At 46.8% G+C, this 18327-nt stretch overlaps 1 protein-coding gene across 4 annotated transcripts in view; it reads right to left on the reverse strand.

Annotated features, from left to right (window-relative positions):
• LOC118782826 (T-lymphoma invasion and metastasis-inducing protein 1-like) overlaps positions 1–18327 on the reverse strand; it is a 63001-nt gene that overhangs the window by 29056 nt on the left and 15618 nt on the right. For 3 of the 4 annotated variants that reach the window (XM_036536409.1, XM_036536412.1, XM_036536406.1), the window contains exons 1-6: positions 17259–17470; positions 4409–4502; positions 3039–3978; positions 1343–1808; positions 605–777; positions 73–297 (exon numbers count right to left, since the gene is read on the reverse strand). In XM_036536409.1, coding sequence (XP_036392302.1) covers positions 73–297; positions 605–777; positions 1343–1808; positions 3039–3968 — 1794 coding nt within the window. In that variant the 5' untranslated portion in view covers positions 3969–3978; positions 4409–4502; positions 17259–17470. Of the gene's footprint in view, positions 1–72; positions 298–604; positions 778–1342; positions 1809–3038; positions 3979–4408; positions 4503–17258; positions 17471–18327 lie in introns of those variants that run through there. The other variant, XM_036536408.1, reaches the window with a different exon arrangement.

Here is an 18327-nt window from a genome sequence, read left to right on the forward strand (position 1 = left end):
CAGTCCCAAGTAAAGAGTGCCAACTTTCTTCCCAGACACTGCTGTAGGCCTGAGTGACAGCGAAGACTATACCTGCTCCAGGATGGTCTTCCTCTTCTTGGTGTCGGTGACGGCCGACAGCTGCATCTCGCCCATCTTCTTCATCTTCTCGTCCATGTCGATCTTCTGCTCCAGCTTCTTGATCTCGGTGCGGAGCAGACGCACGGTGTCCTCGCGGTGGTGCTGACGGGCCACGGCCGCGGCGCAGGCCGAGTGGATCGCCGTGATCCAGTTCTCCAGCTCCGTCTGGCTGGAGGTCTGTGGGGGACGGGGTCAGAGGTCAACAGGCACAGGATAAGGATCACTGCATTGACTACATTCCCAGTGCATGTAGCTGTTTTACTGACTTGTGTTATAGGCTCTGCAAAGATACTTCTCTGGACTAATTTAAGGACTCTTAAATAATTTTGTTTGAGAGACACAGCAGAGCAAGAATGGGGAAATCTTATTTTTTACATGGTGGAATAAGGGAAATAGTTCAACAAGTACTACAACAGAAGAGATGGAAATCTCTAAAATGACTGACTGATATCTGAAAGACAAAATTGGCCTGAGATGTATTCACCTGGAAAAGGAAGGCATCCCCGAGTGAATTACTGAGACAGAACACAAAGTCCTTTTTGGGGTGCTCTGGGACAGCCTGGACGATGCTGTTCTCCACCCAAACTGCATGCTTTGGAACGCTATTATGATCAATCCCGGACCGCCCATCCGTCTCATAAAAGAAAAGAGTACATCCTGAAAAGAGAGAAATAAATACAGCTTGCTAGGCTAAACTAGTGGCAACAGGTTTTGAAATGAAATGATCACTTCACTTTAACACAATTACTAATCTGTTTCACGAATCCCATGTGCAACATCTCTGAGGAGAACAAAATTAAACAGCTAGCTTGGTCTGCTGTGAATTGATCGATATCAGTCTGCTCTCCAGTGGCCAAAATTAAGAAGTGCAGCTTTTAATTCTGAAGGAATGAATGTCACTCCGATGTTGATTGGATTTGAAACAAGGTTAAGCGGTATTAGCGGCAACACCCAACCCTCAGTCGCAGAAAACACTGAAATTAGATTACACTTTAATTGATCAGGCAAAGCAAGGCAAACAGCACAGTACGTCAAGAATTTGCAGTACAACACTGACATATTATGTACGAGCACAAATAAAATGCTTTTGAATACGTCATCTCTGATTTGCCATTACTGTGATGGCGTGACCCTTGAGGTCATCATAAATGTGCAGCAATAGGCTGAGCTGTGAATGAGAGACAGCGAAAAGCTGCATGGCTGGAGCAGGGATGAAGCAGACCTTTCAGGGAGACCCAGTAGCGCTTCCACTTGCGTCTCGTGGCGGGCTCCACCTTTTTGTTCTTCTTGTGCACCAGGAAGTTCTTGACGGCCAGGCCGCCGGCCTTGCGCACCGTTCCCTGGGCCGTGCCGAGCAGCGCATCCGACTGGTAGGCGGAGCTCATGGTGCCGCTGCTCTGCTCGTCGCTCACGGCCGACCCCGCCTCCTCCAGGCAGTCCGTCTGGCAGGAGCTCATCTCCAGCTCCTGGCGAAAGTTCTCGTACACGCCCTGGGCGGCCTCGGCCGCCCCGCCCCCGCCGCTGCTGCTGCCGCTGTCGCTGCCGGCGAACACGCTGCGGCCCGCCGCCGAGCACACGGAGAAGGACGCCGACATCGTCTTGTAGCGCCGGGACTGGTGCTCGGTCTCGGCCGTCACCCCGTCGATGCCGCTGTCCCCGTACTCGCTGCCTTCCCCCGCCGTGACATCCTGCGACAGCAAACGAGCAGTCAAAAGCAGAAGTGAGAGGTCGAGCCCGAGCCGCTGTTTCACACACTACTATCAGGCTCAGCCCATACTGCGCACACTTCCTCATCGCGCGCAGCCTCTCGCCACACCCAGCTGCTTCTACCTCCAGTGAAGACGCTGGTGCCTTTGCCGGCACAGGGGAAGAGGCCGTCTTCCTGGTGGTACCATGTTACAAGCGGAGACACCTGCGCACTTTCTGGTGCCGTTAAAGGACTAGCTAATCGGAGCTCCCGTCAAAAAATCTCTGTGATGCAGAAGCAATTCTCCTGATGTGTGGGTCACTGGTGAGGGCCCCTTTGCCCAAAGCTCTCTCAGCTCTGCCTTCTCCCGCAGACAAACGGTGGCTGATGGGAGATCGGGGAGGTCCCTGCAACCTCCAGATATACAGCGGAGCACATGACCCAGTCAGGCGTTCTAGCTCTCCATTCAGCCCCAGTGATGGGTGCCCCAAAGGGAGGGAGCAGCACACACGCTTTTTCACTGCTACACTTCTCCATCCAGTGCCAGGCCCTACATCAGCACTGTGGCTCATTACCATGACAAAGGACACCAGCATTTCAAAGGGGGAGTGGCTTTAAAACCATCCACAATTCTCTGCAAGCCCAAGAACGTCGACAAAAAAGAACACATATAGAAAAAAAAAAATCTCACAACCAGTAGTGTAGACACTGTTGATTTGAGGTGATTTTCATTTTGTGAAGTCTGAAGTGCTCACTTGCTCAATCAATTAATCTCAGAGACAGAGAAAAAAGGAAGACCAGACACTATGAAATTGAAATTATAAAGACTTTCTTGCCATGCAGAGTCTTATTAAGAGTGAGTGCGTCTAGAATACATTAAGCAGTCTCTGCAGTGTTTTTACATTCATGGCCTCTCTCCCATAAACTCAAGAATAGTAGTGGCCCTGGGAGTACTGAGATGGAGGCCGTCACAGCCTGGGTTTGCCGCATCTTTACAACACCGAACACTCTTAAACATGCAAACACACTTCAAAACGCATCACATATTTATGCAGCAAGTCACAACTCCGACCGCAATTTCACAAGGTTAAAAATAACAAAAAAACCCAGAGGATAAATGCATGCACCTGTTTTTTAGACAAAAGCTCAGTCAGCAGAAACCAGGCCCCATTAGCGCTAGTGGGAGACACAGCAGAGTTGTGTTTGGTCTTTGGGAAAGTGCACCTCTTACCTGAGTAGTCTGTGCCCTTCGACCTTGCATACTTGTGCAGAGCGCCATCTGCTGGCTGGGAAGCCCCTCCGACAGGCAGTGAGAACGGCGACAGGGGAGGGTGTAGGCGCCATAAGTGTTCCCATCATCCTCGGGGGGCGACAGCATTTTGCCATTGTTGCCCTGTCCAGTGACCCTTCCGCCTTCGTGGGAGTACTTGGTGAAGCGGTTGCGGGTCACTCTGCAGGCAGGGCTCTTCTGGTCGTACAGTTCATCCAGGGAGTTGGACCTGTCACCAGCGTCCAGCTGGTCGAGACCCTCAGGGCTGGACTGCAGGCGGCCGCCGCAGTCGACAAAGTCTTTCTCGTCGGCCGTGTCGATGATCTCCTCGGTGCTGGTGAGGTGCTCCTGGCTGAGGTCCGACAGGGAGAACTCCAGGCTGTCCTCCCGCCACATGTCCGCCGACTTGGACCTCTTCTTCTTGAAGCTGACGCTCTCCCGCGGCCCGTCACTCGTCCTCTGCAGGTAGGTGACGTCCCCCGTGTACACGCCGCCGTCCTGGCCGTCCTGCACGCCGGGGACGGACGCCGCCACCAGCACCGCGTCCATGTCCACCGAGGGCTCAGCCAGGTCGTTGTGGAAGGACACGGGCCTCAGGTTCATGGCCACGCGGTCCACCCAGATGGGGCTCCCGAAATCCGGCAGGACGTTGGTCTCGTTGAAGGGCTCCAGTCCGTTGTCGGCCAGGGACTGAGGGATGCTGGGGGTGCTGCTGGAGCGCGTGCTGGTCTCTGAGTTCCTGTGCTCCACTTTCCCGGAGGAAGCGTGCCGCGAGCGTCTGGACTGTTTGTTGGAAAGCCGCAGGGACCGGGACATGTGCTTGCGAGACAAATGGCCCTGCCTGCTGCCATAATAGGCGTGGTCCCCGTTCTGGCTCTCTATGTTTCCCATGGTTCAGCGTCTGCAGAGACAAGCACAAGCGCCTTGTTTCTCTCAGGAATACCACCAGACCGCCGCAAATGCCACATCTCTCTCAGGGGCACAATCAGTTCTGATCCAGTTCAATGGATGGGCAACCTCTCTCTATCTCTTCAGAGGCTTTAAATGCTAACTGCGCTAGACCAACCATTAAGAGGCAACCATCTGAGCACCTCCTGAGGATAAACTCCCTCTCATGCTCATTGCTGCAGTAGAAGAGGCAAGAGGTCTACAACCTATTCTTGAAAGCTAGAAATAACAGTGGAAAAAGCTAAAAGAACTGTTAAACAGCATTGATCTCATGACCGAATATTCCACAGCAGCTTTTTTTGTGTATTTCCAAACACAAGTGTTACTAGGCACGTGTCAGTAATGGTGTGTAAAGCTGTGAGAGCACAGCTAAGTCATACAACCTGCTGTACAGCATCAGTTCACTAGTGCGCCCGGGTCAGCGAGATCTTCGGCCTCACACAGGGCATGGTCTTGATTGCACAGGGTTTCAGTGCTCTGAAAGACAGAGAGAGAGAGAGAGAAACTGAATCACTGGGCATCAAAGTCTGAGGGAATCGAAAAGAAAGTCTTGAGCAGGGTTTGGGAGGAACTACAATCAGGCAGTATAAACCCGCATAGCTCATTAAAGCAGCAAGCCAGCATGGATTTTACGGTGTACACAATTACCATTAAGATTGCTACAGGAAGAATGTAAAAGAAAAATGCAGAGTGTGCAGAGGACCTGCTGAGAAAGAATTGAAAACATTTTGTAATAATGCGTCTGATTGAAGGCCCAAGAGTGCCATAGTGGGGAGACCACACACAGGGAACGATCCTGGCACATGTTTACAAAAGAGGTACACGACAGACACAGACTACTGTACACCCAAAGAGGCAACACCTCCAAGTGGGGGCTGAAATATGCTGAGGTATGTTTGCCACAGTTTAAAAGATGTTACAATAAAGGGCAGGAAATGGCCTATAAATATAGCAGTTGTCAAACGTTCACATGCTGCACACACCCTAGATATGTACTACAGCACTACTATGTACTGGCTGCTTGCAATAAGTGTATGAGAGCCAATATTAAAAAAGAATACTTAATGTTCAGGCTGATTTGAAAGGGCTGCCTGAATAGTCAACACTCATTAAAATACAGTCTTATTACTGGTCAAATATATTAAAGAATATGGAACGTATACTGTAATATTATATAGAAGAATTTAAAGAATAAATCACAATTTAGTGCTATAAATTATTATTCTGTAGTTCTTACAGGGGGAAGAAACAGAAAGGACAGCTTCTCACTGAAAACAGAACCGTCCACATACCAGTATTAAGTTGTGTTTTGTGTTTACATTTTGCACAGTGGGGGCAGGACTCCATGTAAAGACAGGATACTTGGCGCATAAACATTAGATTTGCATGGTTCTGGTAGCTGTTGTTATGATGCTGGTGCTTTTTATTTGTATTTTTTTTCCATCAAGATGACCTGACCCTGTAAACTGTATGAGGAAAAAAGCTTGTTCTAACCCTTACCACACCCCCTCTCATAACAACTCAGAAAACCATCACTTACGATGCAGGCAGCAATACGTAATATTTTATAAAGCTAACCAAAACTGCAATATAGATATTTATTATTAAGATGTGTCTAAACAACATAGTCTCAGGTTTATTTGTGTCATTTTTATCCATGATATTGACTATGCCTTTGTATTAAAACTAGGAATAATTTTACAGAAGATATAACCAGACATGTTTCTTTTTCCCCTGCAGAGTTGATGCAAAATACTACGTAGTTGTTGGCACAACATGTGTTAAGATGTGTCATGCAACAAAGTAGGATGTGACCATGCAATTGTACATTTTTTAAATAATTTTTCATTCATTGCACAGCTGAAGCCAGACTGAAAACCCTGTATATTTCATGAAATGTTTGCTTTTTACAGCAACCAACACACATGCCCACTAGCAAGTGTTAGCAGGCAGTGCTATTGAACAATGTATGATGCAACAGACCAATTACAGTAATCCAGCATTCTGGACCAAGTCCACCAGCTTTAAGGGATCTGAAATGATGCCAGGTCAGTATGATTTGCTTTCCCACTGCAACAGTGATATCAGATCAAGACGGGTCAATTTTGTATGTTCACCACGGACCCCAGCAGACGTACAATAAAATACGAAACAGTTCTGGGTCCTGGATCTGGGCCTTTCCGGATCCAGGCAGTCCACATCTCCTGACAGCAAGCTCTGTTAAAGTGGCTGGAAAAACAGCTGTGCTACTCTGACAGGAGTGGAAGGGCTCCTCTCAGCCCCCTTTCAACAGCAATGCGTTTTTTAAAGAGCACTAAAGCAAAAGATGGCAACAGACATGGAAGAATGTATAAAAACAGGGCAGATGACTGTCATTTAGGGGTGAGGTCATCAAAATCAACACTTCATTATGGTCGAGAGGCTGGGACATGTTGCTTTTTGTCTCTAAGTCTGCTCCTGTCTTGACAGGGGAAATGGTGGGGAATAGTACAGTACCCAAAACACACCCCTTTCAGTTCTCACCACGGGCCACATCAGCCTAGAGATCATCACACTCAGACCTCATGTAGCCACTCTGATTGCTTAGTTGGCCATCAGGCTGGCTTGCTGGCATTTCCCAGGTGGGGGGGTGGGGGTGGGGGGTGTAATATCATTCTGTCAGCAGCGCCTGGGCGGTGCATTCACATGGAAGAGAGAGGATGAGAGCACGAGAGGGAAGAGGTTCAGCTGACGCGTGTTTTTTCAGGCTGGACCCAGTGGGGGCAGCCGGAGAGAGGGAGCCAGCAGACACGCTCAAGCCTGAGCTGAACAAGGGCCTTACATAAGCCAGAGCTGACCCTGTTTTAATACTTCCCGTCACCCCTCCCCCTTCCTGCACACTCATCGCTCTTCCCAGGTAGATGCAGCTTTGCAGAAACTTTGATGTTGATTCCAGCCAATCTCGCTCCACCAAGACCGCCACCGGCTGCAGCATGAGTTGGTTTTATCGAGCTCAAAAGGAGAGGAAGAAGAGAGGGCAAGTAAGAGGCACATGCCAGCGCACTCCTTAACGGAGAAGCTCAGATCAACTGAAACTCTTATTCAGGCCAGTAAAGCGCTAGCAGAGGCACGACACCAAAGTGGGCTCCCAAAGTAAGGGTAAGTAAGGGTTCCCACGGACATCCAGCTGGAAAACTGTAGCCATTGATGCAGGTAATTCACATCCCTTTTTGCAGACCTCTGCATTGGTCCTATCCTTCTACACTGTGCAAGGGTCTAACACAGCACACAGCAGCCTCAAAACACCTTACATTCAGAAATGGCGTCTGGCCGCACCACTAGGAATAGGCCAGTCTACCATAGAGAAAACTCCCTTTGGTAGCATGCCAGGCTTTCTCCTCTGTGGCACAGCCAGACAACCATTAACATTCAAGCCTGACAACAGACAGATAAAAACGGAGAGAGAAAGCACTGGCACCCTGGTGTACACAGATGCACAACAGTTTGTGGTTTCCTTAACCTGAATGAGATGAGGCAATGGCCCACAGATAGCTGCAGATAAAAATACGCACCCTGCCACACGCACAGCTCAGCAACTTTTCTTAAAATGATCCACTTCAAAGGGTACACCGACTGCGTTCACCTTTAATAAACTAATAAATGAATAACATACTCAACAGGGTCACATAATGAGCTGCTCGAATCTCCTTGTGTGACTTTAGAAAGAGTTCCACTGAATACCTAATGCGCACACACTGCAAAACTTCATGTTCTTGAATCTCAGAAATCCTTGGGAACAAAGAAAAACAAGGACATGGTTTCTTTCTCAGTTTCACAGAATGAAAATGCCTAAACTGTTAAAATGCCTAAGTTGTTAAAAAAGAACAGTGAGCTATTGAAACCGATCATATGACAGTGCAAGGAAACAGAAACATTGCTTCATACAACAAACAACAAAGTTCTTTTCTACTCTCCTCCAAGGACTGAGGCAATCCGCCCCTTGTGGGACATCAACATTTGGCTACACGGTGGCAGGATCTTCGGAAGGAAGTCGCACATTACAAATGGCCAATTAAATAAATAACATGCATTATGCCTAAACCACCCTGTGGCACTCTGCTGAGCGAGAAGAATAGGGGCATTGTGGGGAGGATTAGCTACACTGAAGCACCTCCATTAGACCACCCCCACCCCACCCCATGGCATGCTCCGGGACCATTACAGGTCCCTGCCCCCTCCCTCCCTCCCTCCCTCCTGCTTTTCCCACTATCAGATTCAGGGGACAAAAGGACAACAAAGGCCCACCTTCATCTCCCCATGGGTCCACCATGCCACCAAAGCCCATACCACTGGAACGCTGGTAGCCTGTCAAGCAGGGTAGATTACAACATGGGTTTTTCGAAGCATCGCAATTGAATCAGAATATCTACAGACTCTGTCACATCAGTGCATCAAAATGTATTTTCAGGCAGTAGGGAAAAAAAGCCCTCCTAGTCTGCCTAGCGTGCTTCTCTTTGTGAGGAATGCCTTTGAACCCCTAAGGCGTAGCCAGCGCACAGGACTGACTTTCTCTGGGAGGGAGAACCAATCTCTACCAGAGAGCAGATGCATGACTGACACCTGAGTGACGGCGGCTGGGCGTCTCTGTCGCCTGTTAACAGCCTGATGTTTAAAAACGCAGAGCCGACGTAAACAGGAGAAAAGAGAACCGCATTGTTCTTTCCAGTGCTGGAAGAGGAAGGCAATCTGACATTTTCAGATTTACTGAGAAAACAAAAATGAAGATAACATAAATGTGAAAGAAATGACATCACACTCTCAACATGAAATTACAAACACAAGACCAGACAACCTGAGGCAGACTGCCCACAGACAAGATCTGGCTTTGGCTAGGGGAGTTTTTTTTCCCTTCTTTGTTTTTCTTTATCTCTTTATGTTTTTGTAACTCATCCTAGACCAACTTTGGGCAGCAGAGAGAATGAAAATTCAGAGTTCTCAAGAACATTGCATATGAAGACATGGTCACATGAAACAGCAGTCTTCAATAATCCACAGACAAAAATGTATATCGACAATTTTCCAGGTCTTCAGAAGTTCTTGAAATTGAGAATGACAGTTTACTAAATGTTGGTGCTATAATCAGCCAGGAATAAGATGGGTTTCTTTAATGCTAATGTTTGATCTTAAATCTTATCTTAAATCAAACTTATTCTACAGAATTGTGAAAAAGAAATAAGCAAATTTCATTGAAATTTTGTTGTGTCTGTAAGTCAGTTTCACAATATATTCCATGTACTTTATACAATAAAATGTCTGATATCTAACATTCATTTTAGACTGTCAGTCTCATCTGCAGTGTGTGATAACACAGCTATTGTGTCACAGTGTCACAGCTATTGCTCATATTTGTTAAACATCTTTCAAATATCTTTCAAAAAATGTCATCCTGGTTTCCATGAATTAGTACTTCCAGATGGCTTCACACCAAAGGCTGCATCCCTCAGATATCCCATAATTACCCCTGCACTTGGATACCCCTTAAATGCGTGACAGTTAGATTTCAGGCATTTGTTACAGAGGAGCACAGCCTCTGTTTAGACAAATACCTGGGCCTGTCGGAACAGGAGCACTGCAAACATTTCTTGAGACTGCACCTGCCCTCAAGACCCCCAAGCACATGGAATGTCAAGGTGTTGTATTCATTTGAGGAAATGATTGGGGGGGGGATGACATTTTTGCCTCAGAGCCAAAAGCCGCCTTATGGATTTTCAATAAAGAAAGCTTAAGCCGAACAAGAACCACCTGGAAATGCATTCCAGAACTGGTCTGGAGCTTTATGTGGAAAAAGCAATTCATTTTAAACAAAACAACCATTGCCTACCTCAAAGGTGAACGTTTCTTATACAGTAAAACTGAAAAACAATGCAGGCCAAGATTTCTCTTGAAATGATACAAATTCAGAATTAAATCTCAAAAGCATGTAGGAGGAAAACAAAAATCCTGGAAAATGTCTATAGAATAGCTGTTCAGAATAAGCACAGGTAATGGCTATACTGACTATCAACTAATTAGCAGTCAAACAAATTTCCATGTTATTTTTCTAGCTCCAGGCTGTCATAGGCATCGCCTTTATTACACAACAAGTGACAAAAAAGTTCTTACACTTTGGGAAAAAGAAATGTGTGGCTGGACATCCTTCTTGTCGTGAGTCTTGCACTGAAAGGGAGAGGATACACCAAGCCTCTGGCAAACTTCCAACTGAAACTCGCCACGGCACAGGTCAGGAATGTTGTGGTGATGTTTGGTAAAATCGTTATATCTGCTGAAGCTCGTGGGGGGTTTTGCTGCAGCCAGAGAATGGCCCCCGCCCATCAGTAAGCCCCCCACCCACCCACCTAGGCTAAAGTCAATCTGCTGGAATCTGCATGCTAATGGTTCAGGGCCATTTAGCTCTGTAGCTGACTTTACAAGTGCCTCTTTATTACCCATATGAACTGAGAGCTTACTTGCATTAAAAGTACGCTTCACTTGGCTATGACTCTATGGTCTGGCACTTCAGAAATTCAAGGATTAATACTCTAAGTTCTCAAGGTTGCTTGCACTTTATCTAAACCCTTACATGTGTGAACAACTGTGCTTTAGCTACTATTACTTCTGAATAGACTGAATGTGCTCAATGCAAGAGAATATACTGAGATAGGTCAATGGGCTGACCATTTCCCTCTAAATGCAAAAGCTTTTTATATATTCTATCCCTGATTACTGAAAGCAGGATTTTGTCAGTTTTCGAATGAAAAGAATCCTTTCCTTTCTGGCATTCTCCCCTTTTAATTCTCCTGCAATGTTCCTTAAAAGTACTTTTTGAAAGGTTCTTCTTTCAATTTTTTTTTTATACAAGGGCATTATTTTGCTCTCTAAATTTGAACTGTAACCTTAGAAACCTTGACCGAGAAACAGCTGGGGGCCTTTCAATGGAAATGGAACCAGTGTGAGATGCCTATTGAGTTGCCTTCAGCTGCGCAGTGGCTCAGAATGCAATCTGTAGTGAGAGGCTGGCTGCATGTGCCATGGCCACTGAAGCAACTCGCCTGATGGAAATGCATTTGGCCTAATTTATAATTCATCTCCAACAGATTCAGTACAGCAATTTGGTTAAACGGCGCCTGCCCAATTTAACACACGCTGTAAGTCTGAATCATTATGGGAGCAGACGAGTTATAGGCAGCCTTATCAAATTTATGATATACGCCAGTGTATGGTTCATGGGGTTTGATTTTGTCATATATAATAAGACATATCATTTCAATAATTAAAAATTAAAAAACTGAAAAATGTACACATTGTGGTGATATACAATGGTTTGAGTATGAGGTGATGACAAAAAGACATTTCATTTTCCAGCCTTTTCAGAGGGGCCAAAATTTTGCCTGGGTTCTGTGTGTCGTCTCTGAATTGGAGACATTCCAGGCAATCTTGGAAGAAGACAGATTGGTCTGTGCCAGTTCAAAGTAGATTAAAGCCTGGTTAGAATGGGCCATTTTTTCCTACTGACAGTTTAACAAAAGCAGTTTGGGAGGAGGGTCAGTGGTGAAGGCGACGGGCCCTTTTAATTGTCTGAGGGAGTTTGTCTGCAGGGGAGGCCAAAGAAAGGTCCTGTTTGATGAGGTGTGGAATTACTAAGCAAGAACAGGAAGTAAACAGCAGAAATCTTACTTTTTTTGGTTCAAAACAGCAGCGGATCTTTTCCTACTGCCAAAAACCCCCATCCTCATCCATTCAGCTACAGCCCTGGTACATTCCGCCTCTCTCTTGCTCTGCAGGGTTAAGCTCCGAGTCTGACAGAGATGGCAAGTGAAATTTCTACTCGGGCGTACAAAGAGAAGAGGTTAAGAGAGTCACAAGATCAAACGGCAGCTTAAAAAGAACCCCTTTTGTTAGCCTCGTACCCCCGTTCACCTGTGAGAGGGAAGGAAATCATGCTGCTGAGTTTCTTAAATGTGTATCAAAAGGACCTGCCCCCCCCCCCCCCCCTGTATCCCCCTCATGCTCAGGCAAAGCTGTATGTGCCCAATGTGACACCTGTTAAGGTTGGGGTTCACCACGCTGAGGCTATGCCATTAGTGGTGTGCACGTAAGCCTACGCTAGAAGCTAACAGAGACATCCTGCTCTGGGTAACAGCCAGCCTTACACTGCTGTGTAATATTGAATTACAGCGCTAATGCAGAGCAGTGGCCGAACAGCCAGCCCAGCACTGAGGTGACCATCCAGGGGCGAGACTAGAGTTCCTTAGCTGCACTGCTGCCTTTGAAGTCCTTCAACAGCTGCTAATGGGAATTACAAGACAAGCCCCTGCACCTCCCTGGAGACTGCAGAGTATGGAGTGCTTTTGGGGGTGTTGTTGCTGGGTGTGGGGGGAGGGGAGTGGACCAACACAGAGGGCTGGGGGGTGGGGGTGAAATTTCTTCACCTGGGACATACAATAGTGACCACAAACAAACCGCTGCTTACAAAAGGTGAGAAGGCTGGATCTGCTATTGTTTTATAAGCAGGCTGGCAGACAGCACTGCTATGCAAATATGTAACAAAGAAAACAGCGCAAGCGGCAAACAACATCCCCCCCGAAACTCTGGCTTTATTTCAAAGAAGGTAAGCCTCATCTAAGCCATCACTGAAGCGTCAACATGCTCGATGAGGCTGCTCGCGCCCGCTTTGCAGAACAAGAATTGTCTTTAACACAACGTAATTCGTTTTTGCATGTATTTTTTTTTTCAGATCCAGGCTTTTGTTATCATTCTTTGAACGAATCACCACTCCCCACCACCTGCTAAACGACTCCACCTGGACAACTCAGAGAAATGTTGTGCACTGAAAAACCAAAGCAGTGCTGCAACTAAACAAAAGCAGGGAGGAAGGGACACATTCCTGCTCTCGCTTTTGGGCGGTTCTTTCACACAGGTGACAGACATTATAATCTGCACATCGCTGCTGCACCCTGAAAAGACACGGGGCAAAAACTGTATTTACATATATCAGAAACGAACACAAAGTGAGTCACGTCACGCCAACGCCCTGTAAAGCCAACGTCCAAGGAGAGCAAGGCAGTAGCGCTCAGCTCAGCCAGTTCACCCTCAGAGCTTAGATCTGCAGATTACCCTCCTTCCTTCACAGTAGTTAGGTGATGCCATTAAGCACATCATTAATCACTTCTTCAATCAAAGGCGAAAGAACATGCTGGAACATGACTTCCACATAACCAGGTGTAACACAGCACATTATTGCCTACGGTTCCCAGAAAACTCCCTAGTGACTTCCTCAGACTCAGCATTGCCATTCCACTCACTGGAGCAAGCAGAAAGCTTGCATCAGGTTTCAAGCACAAGCCTTTTGTGCTTCTGAACATTATCATGTCTGTCCGCTACTATTTGGAAGAAAACCCAAATACACACCTCAACACCTATAAATATTAGTTTTAGTAGCTCTATGACACCAATTATGTTCACGCTGGAGTCCATATTGAGTGGGTCATGCATCAACTGCAAATGTGGAGGCAGCTGTGTGTTGTTTTCAAGGTTGTTTCCACAGGGCAGCCAATGGCTTCAGGGGAAATACACACAAACAAAAGCAAATGGCATCAGGAATAAATACACATCTAATGCCAACAGATCTAATGCCAGCAGAAAGTCACACAGTGATTTTTTTACTTACAATCTTTTTCCACAAAGCGCTCTACTGCTTCCAGGTCAGTGAACAAGCCAATCACATCGCTGATGACTAGCCAGAGTGAAGCGCCTTCTTTTATGTAACACCTCGAACACAGATATACACCCAAGGCAGTGCTCACAACACATCTGGGTCAGGCACATGATCGAAAAAGAACCTCCTCTGTTGCTTACATGTTTCAGTACAGACCACCACTACAACCAGTGTCCTTTGATGCTTTAAGGAGAAACCACCAGCACAGGCACACACAGGAAAGACTCGCCATAATATCAATACAGCTGTTTTGCTTACCTTTGAGAATGTTATCACTGGAATTCCATAAGCCTGATTAAAATTATAACTGCAAAGCACATGAAAGCACCACTTTCCTCAGTGCGGTTGCTTAAGATTCTCCCAACGGTGTGTTGCATCCCAAATCAGGTGTCTACCACCTAGGCAACCATCTGCTTTGAGACATCTGCTTTTTCTATTACCCGAGTCCAGGAGTAAAAACAAAGCAGTGTATTAACACAACCAAACATCCAAACAGAGGCCTCCACCTCAAGACACCCTCCCCAAAACAACCCTCCCCCCCCACCCCCCCACAAAAAAAACCCATCCCGTCCCCTCGCCCCCCGTGGGCGTCACTCCGAGACAGCCAGAGCAGTCAGCTGTGTCGGCCTGATTCGGCCATGCGCGGCTGCACAAAGCCAGGCAGAAATGCGGCCTGTCACCCCCAGCCCCCTTGATCACAGTCTTTAATACGGGCCTCTAATTTCCACTGCCCTCCGGCACAATAACACCCCTGCACCTCGTGACAGTGGAGTCACCGCAAAGGTCTGCATTTAACAGCTCTAAAGATCCAGCTCTCATTCTGCGGACGCTTTCTTCACTTGCATGTTTTGTCTGATCATCTTTCGGTCCATGTCATAATCTGTTTGGCCCTTGTGATTGCTTTGGGTCACAGAACACCCCCCCACACACACACACACACACACACACACAGAACCCCGCTGCTTGGCTGACAAAATAATTCATTCAAATGGAAAGCGTGTGCTAAAACTATGCCTGATGCTGTCATAACTGCACTACTTTACTGACGCATCGGCCAGAGCAATCTGAGGCCCGGCTCCTCCAGCCAGAGTGAAATGGCTGAGCTACACAAGAGGAGATCATTACACGCATACATTTCTAAGGCAGCAAATGCAGACTGGGGGAATGCATGCATCACGCTGCCCTGGTGACAAGAAAATACAACAAGAATTACCCATCAGTTGTGCAATGCTGGAGGTGAAATGTCAGCAAGCAAAGCTCTGTCTCTACACCACAACAACATATCCAGGGTGTTTTAAGCCTAAGCGCAACCTAATACATTGCTTTTATTCAACAAATCTATACTCAGTATGAATCTGAAGAAGTGGCAAATTCGCTGATGCTTAGTGTTACTGAAGTTCATCTTACTGGGCTGCCCAGTGTTTAAACACCATCCACCAAAAATGTTATTTATAAATCACAAAAAAGGGTAAATGTCCCTAAATACACTGCCCACTTTATTCCCCAAATCCGCTGAAAACAAACTCTTTCTGTTTAAAGGGAACAAGTCTTCCATGCAGCTAAAATTGTGTGATGGGGTTTTGCAGAGTCCCTTAGCCAGATGCACGTTTGAGAGATCTGCAGAGTGGCTGCAGATACTCAGCTATGTAACAGAGGCGGTGAAGAGGCAGGTCACACGAAGCCATCAACTCCCCATCTGGTTGATGCATAGGCTATATTTACCAGAGCAGTGGATTTGCAAATAACCACAGCAGCTACACTGCAACAGAACTTTGCAGTGGCCATTTATTGTACTCAATGCAATTTTGCCACAGATGTATACCGTAGATTAAAGCATGCACACCCATTGTGTGTGTCTGCGTGTGTGTGTCTGTGTCTGTGTGGAGGTTGCCAGCAGACATTGTGGTTTTGTGCTTTCTGACAAAGCTTAAGTGCAGTATGCAAGTGGGTCACTACATACCCCCCAAGGCCAGGCTAACAATCCTGCTTCATATCTGCTCAAGACGTGCAGCAGGGCTATGCTGTGACCCGTTCACATCAAGTTAAACCCCCACAATCCCCCCTGCAGTGCAGGAGATGGGCAAAGAAATCTGGAGGAACAATAATCGCAGAGTTCCTGTCGTATCCACTGCATGTCCGGGCAACAGATCCACTGAGCTAAGTGCATATTGTTCACAAGGCTTCATTAAGTCTGGCACACAACCTCCAATCATGCTTCAGTAACCAGCTCCAAGAAAAAGAAAAGATTTAAAAAAAAAACCTCAGAACCATCACTCATAGTGTGTTCTATTATCTAGGTAAAGCAGAAAGTGTTTGCCTCTATTGAGAAAATTAGATGTGAACAAATATGTTAGCCTCTTAAACACCATCGCGGAAAAATCCAATCTACTGATAACTAATCATGTTCAACTTTTCCACATAGTACTATGATAAAATTCCTGTGAAACATTTCTTGGCTGAGTTTTTCCCTACATCTTAAGATTACAATTCAGGACCAAGTAGCCTGAGATGTGATAAAGAACATTTCTTTCTTAAAGGAGCCATATGCTTTACTGTACCTGCTTTGCTCTGAGAATTTGATCAATGAATGTGAATCAGTGTAAAACATCTGCAAACCAAAAGGAAACACCAAAATGAGCTTATAGGGAGTCCGTAAAGAAACAGTAAATCTTCTGTCAGGAAGTCAGAGTTGTATAAGGATTAGGTGCTCTCTGGTCCTTACGGCTGTCTTCTGTGACCACCACAGCTGGAACCCAGACCCCCGATCACCATGCCTGATAAGATTAAAACAGCAATACATTGCTGTGGTATGCCTTCACAGCACTGGCAAACTCTCTCCCTCTCTTTATTCACTGTACACGTATAAAGATTTGGAAAATTCCCTGAGTCCTTCACCCCCCAGGCCACGCTCTGTGGATTCTCCTTGACTTTGACCATCTACCTTATTTGCAATTCATCATCTCTCTTCGCTGCCTCACAATACCTTCACTCTGGCAGCATTGTCATTACAACGATGCGCACACAGAGACAGCATTGTTTTGTCTGCCACCAAGAGATGACTGATACAATGGTGTCTGCCCTGGAGTTTTATTGTAAAGCATCTCCCACAGACACATTACTAAGAGGGAGAAACGCCAACTCCAACAGCATTACAAAATCAAACCGACCGCCGGCATGTGATACACAGCATCACCTTCAAGCTTGCGGAAGACACCTGTATAAATAATAAACTTAGAAGTTGGAAGTACGTTACTAGGTAGCATTGTAAGACACAGTCACAGCATGAATGTTGCCCAGAGCTTGTGCACGAGCACTTGGCTTCCCCAAAAAACAGATGGGTGAAACCCCTTTGTTCCAGTTTCTTTGCACCTCCTTCGGGAGTGAAGAGGTGCGAAGCCAAGGTACCATTTGTCTCAGACATTTGAAACACACGCACCGCAAGAAATAACACACAGTAGAGTAAAGGGGGGGAAAGATGTGGTTGTGGTGAGTTGCCATACCTTGCCGGCGGCTCCCAGACAGTGGCACTCCTTGTCAGACAGCGCAAAGAAATTCCAGTATCACGACCGCGGGGATTTCACGCTCCATTCTGGACCTTTCTGACTCTCTGCTTTAAATCGCACGGCCGCCTGGCTCTCGAATACAAGGATGAGTCCGGGAACTGTGGGGGGGAAGAGGGGGTGTGTGCGTTTGTGCGCGTCTCTCTCTCGCTCTCGTTTGCTCTCTTCACCCTCCCTCCCTCTCTCCGCGATCTCTCATTCCACCTCCTCCAAACGAAAAAATCTGACTGCCAGCGGGAGTGTCTGTTCCTTTCCTTTAAGCCCTTTGGACCTCCTCTGTCTCCTTCTTAATTGCCTGAGCGCTGCCCTGTGGGAAGCAGCTACTTCACGCGCACACACACCCCTCCCCACGCACACACCTTTAGAAAAGTCCTGCCCCCTTAACATTCGCACTCCTTTCCCTCACTCCACTCCCCCTCCTCTGAGGTGGAGCCTGAGGAGCTGATTCATGTTTCCAAAAAACTCACTAAACACACAAACACCCCGAATTCCTTTAGCTTCATCATCAGAGCAACAGTGTGGGAGAAGGATCTTTCATCACCTGTGACTAAACACAGGGCTTTACGACAGCAACTTAAGACCGCAGTGAAATCTCGGGGTACTCCATCTGGAGTTTTTTTTATGCTTTAAGCACACTCAGAGCACACGGAGAGAAAGCTATAAAGAGTAGCGAGGGAACAGAGCCGCGGTGCCATGCTGCTCTGCGCTGTACCGTGGGCTCGAGTGACGGCACTGCGCTCCTAGCGCTTCCTGCTAGGTTCCAAAATAGAACGGTGAACGAATGAATGGCCCCAGCTTTGTTGTCATAGCACCGGTGATGTCGTGAGCCGGCGACGTCACGGATGACAACCTTGCCTGGTTCGCTTTGAGACAGAGGAAAGGAGGGAGAGAGAGAGGGAAAGTGAGCAAGAGAGATGGAGGAAAGGAGAGGGCACAGAATGGAGCACAGATAGCCATTTTAGCCAAGCACCACAAATATTCTAATCATTACTCCAGCACAAGCTTTGCA

The sequence above is a fragment of the Megalops cyprinoides genome, chromosome 9 (assembly GCF_013368585.1).
Source record: "Megalops cyprinoides isolate fMegCyp1 chromosome 9, fMegCyp1.pri, whole genome shotgun sequence".
In the NCBI taxonomy this organism is placed as follows: Eukaryota; Metazoa; Chordata; class Actinopteri; order Elopiformes; family Megalopidae; genus Megalops; species Megalops cyprinoides.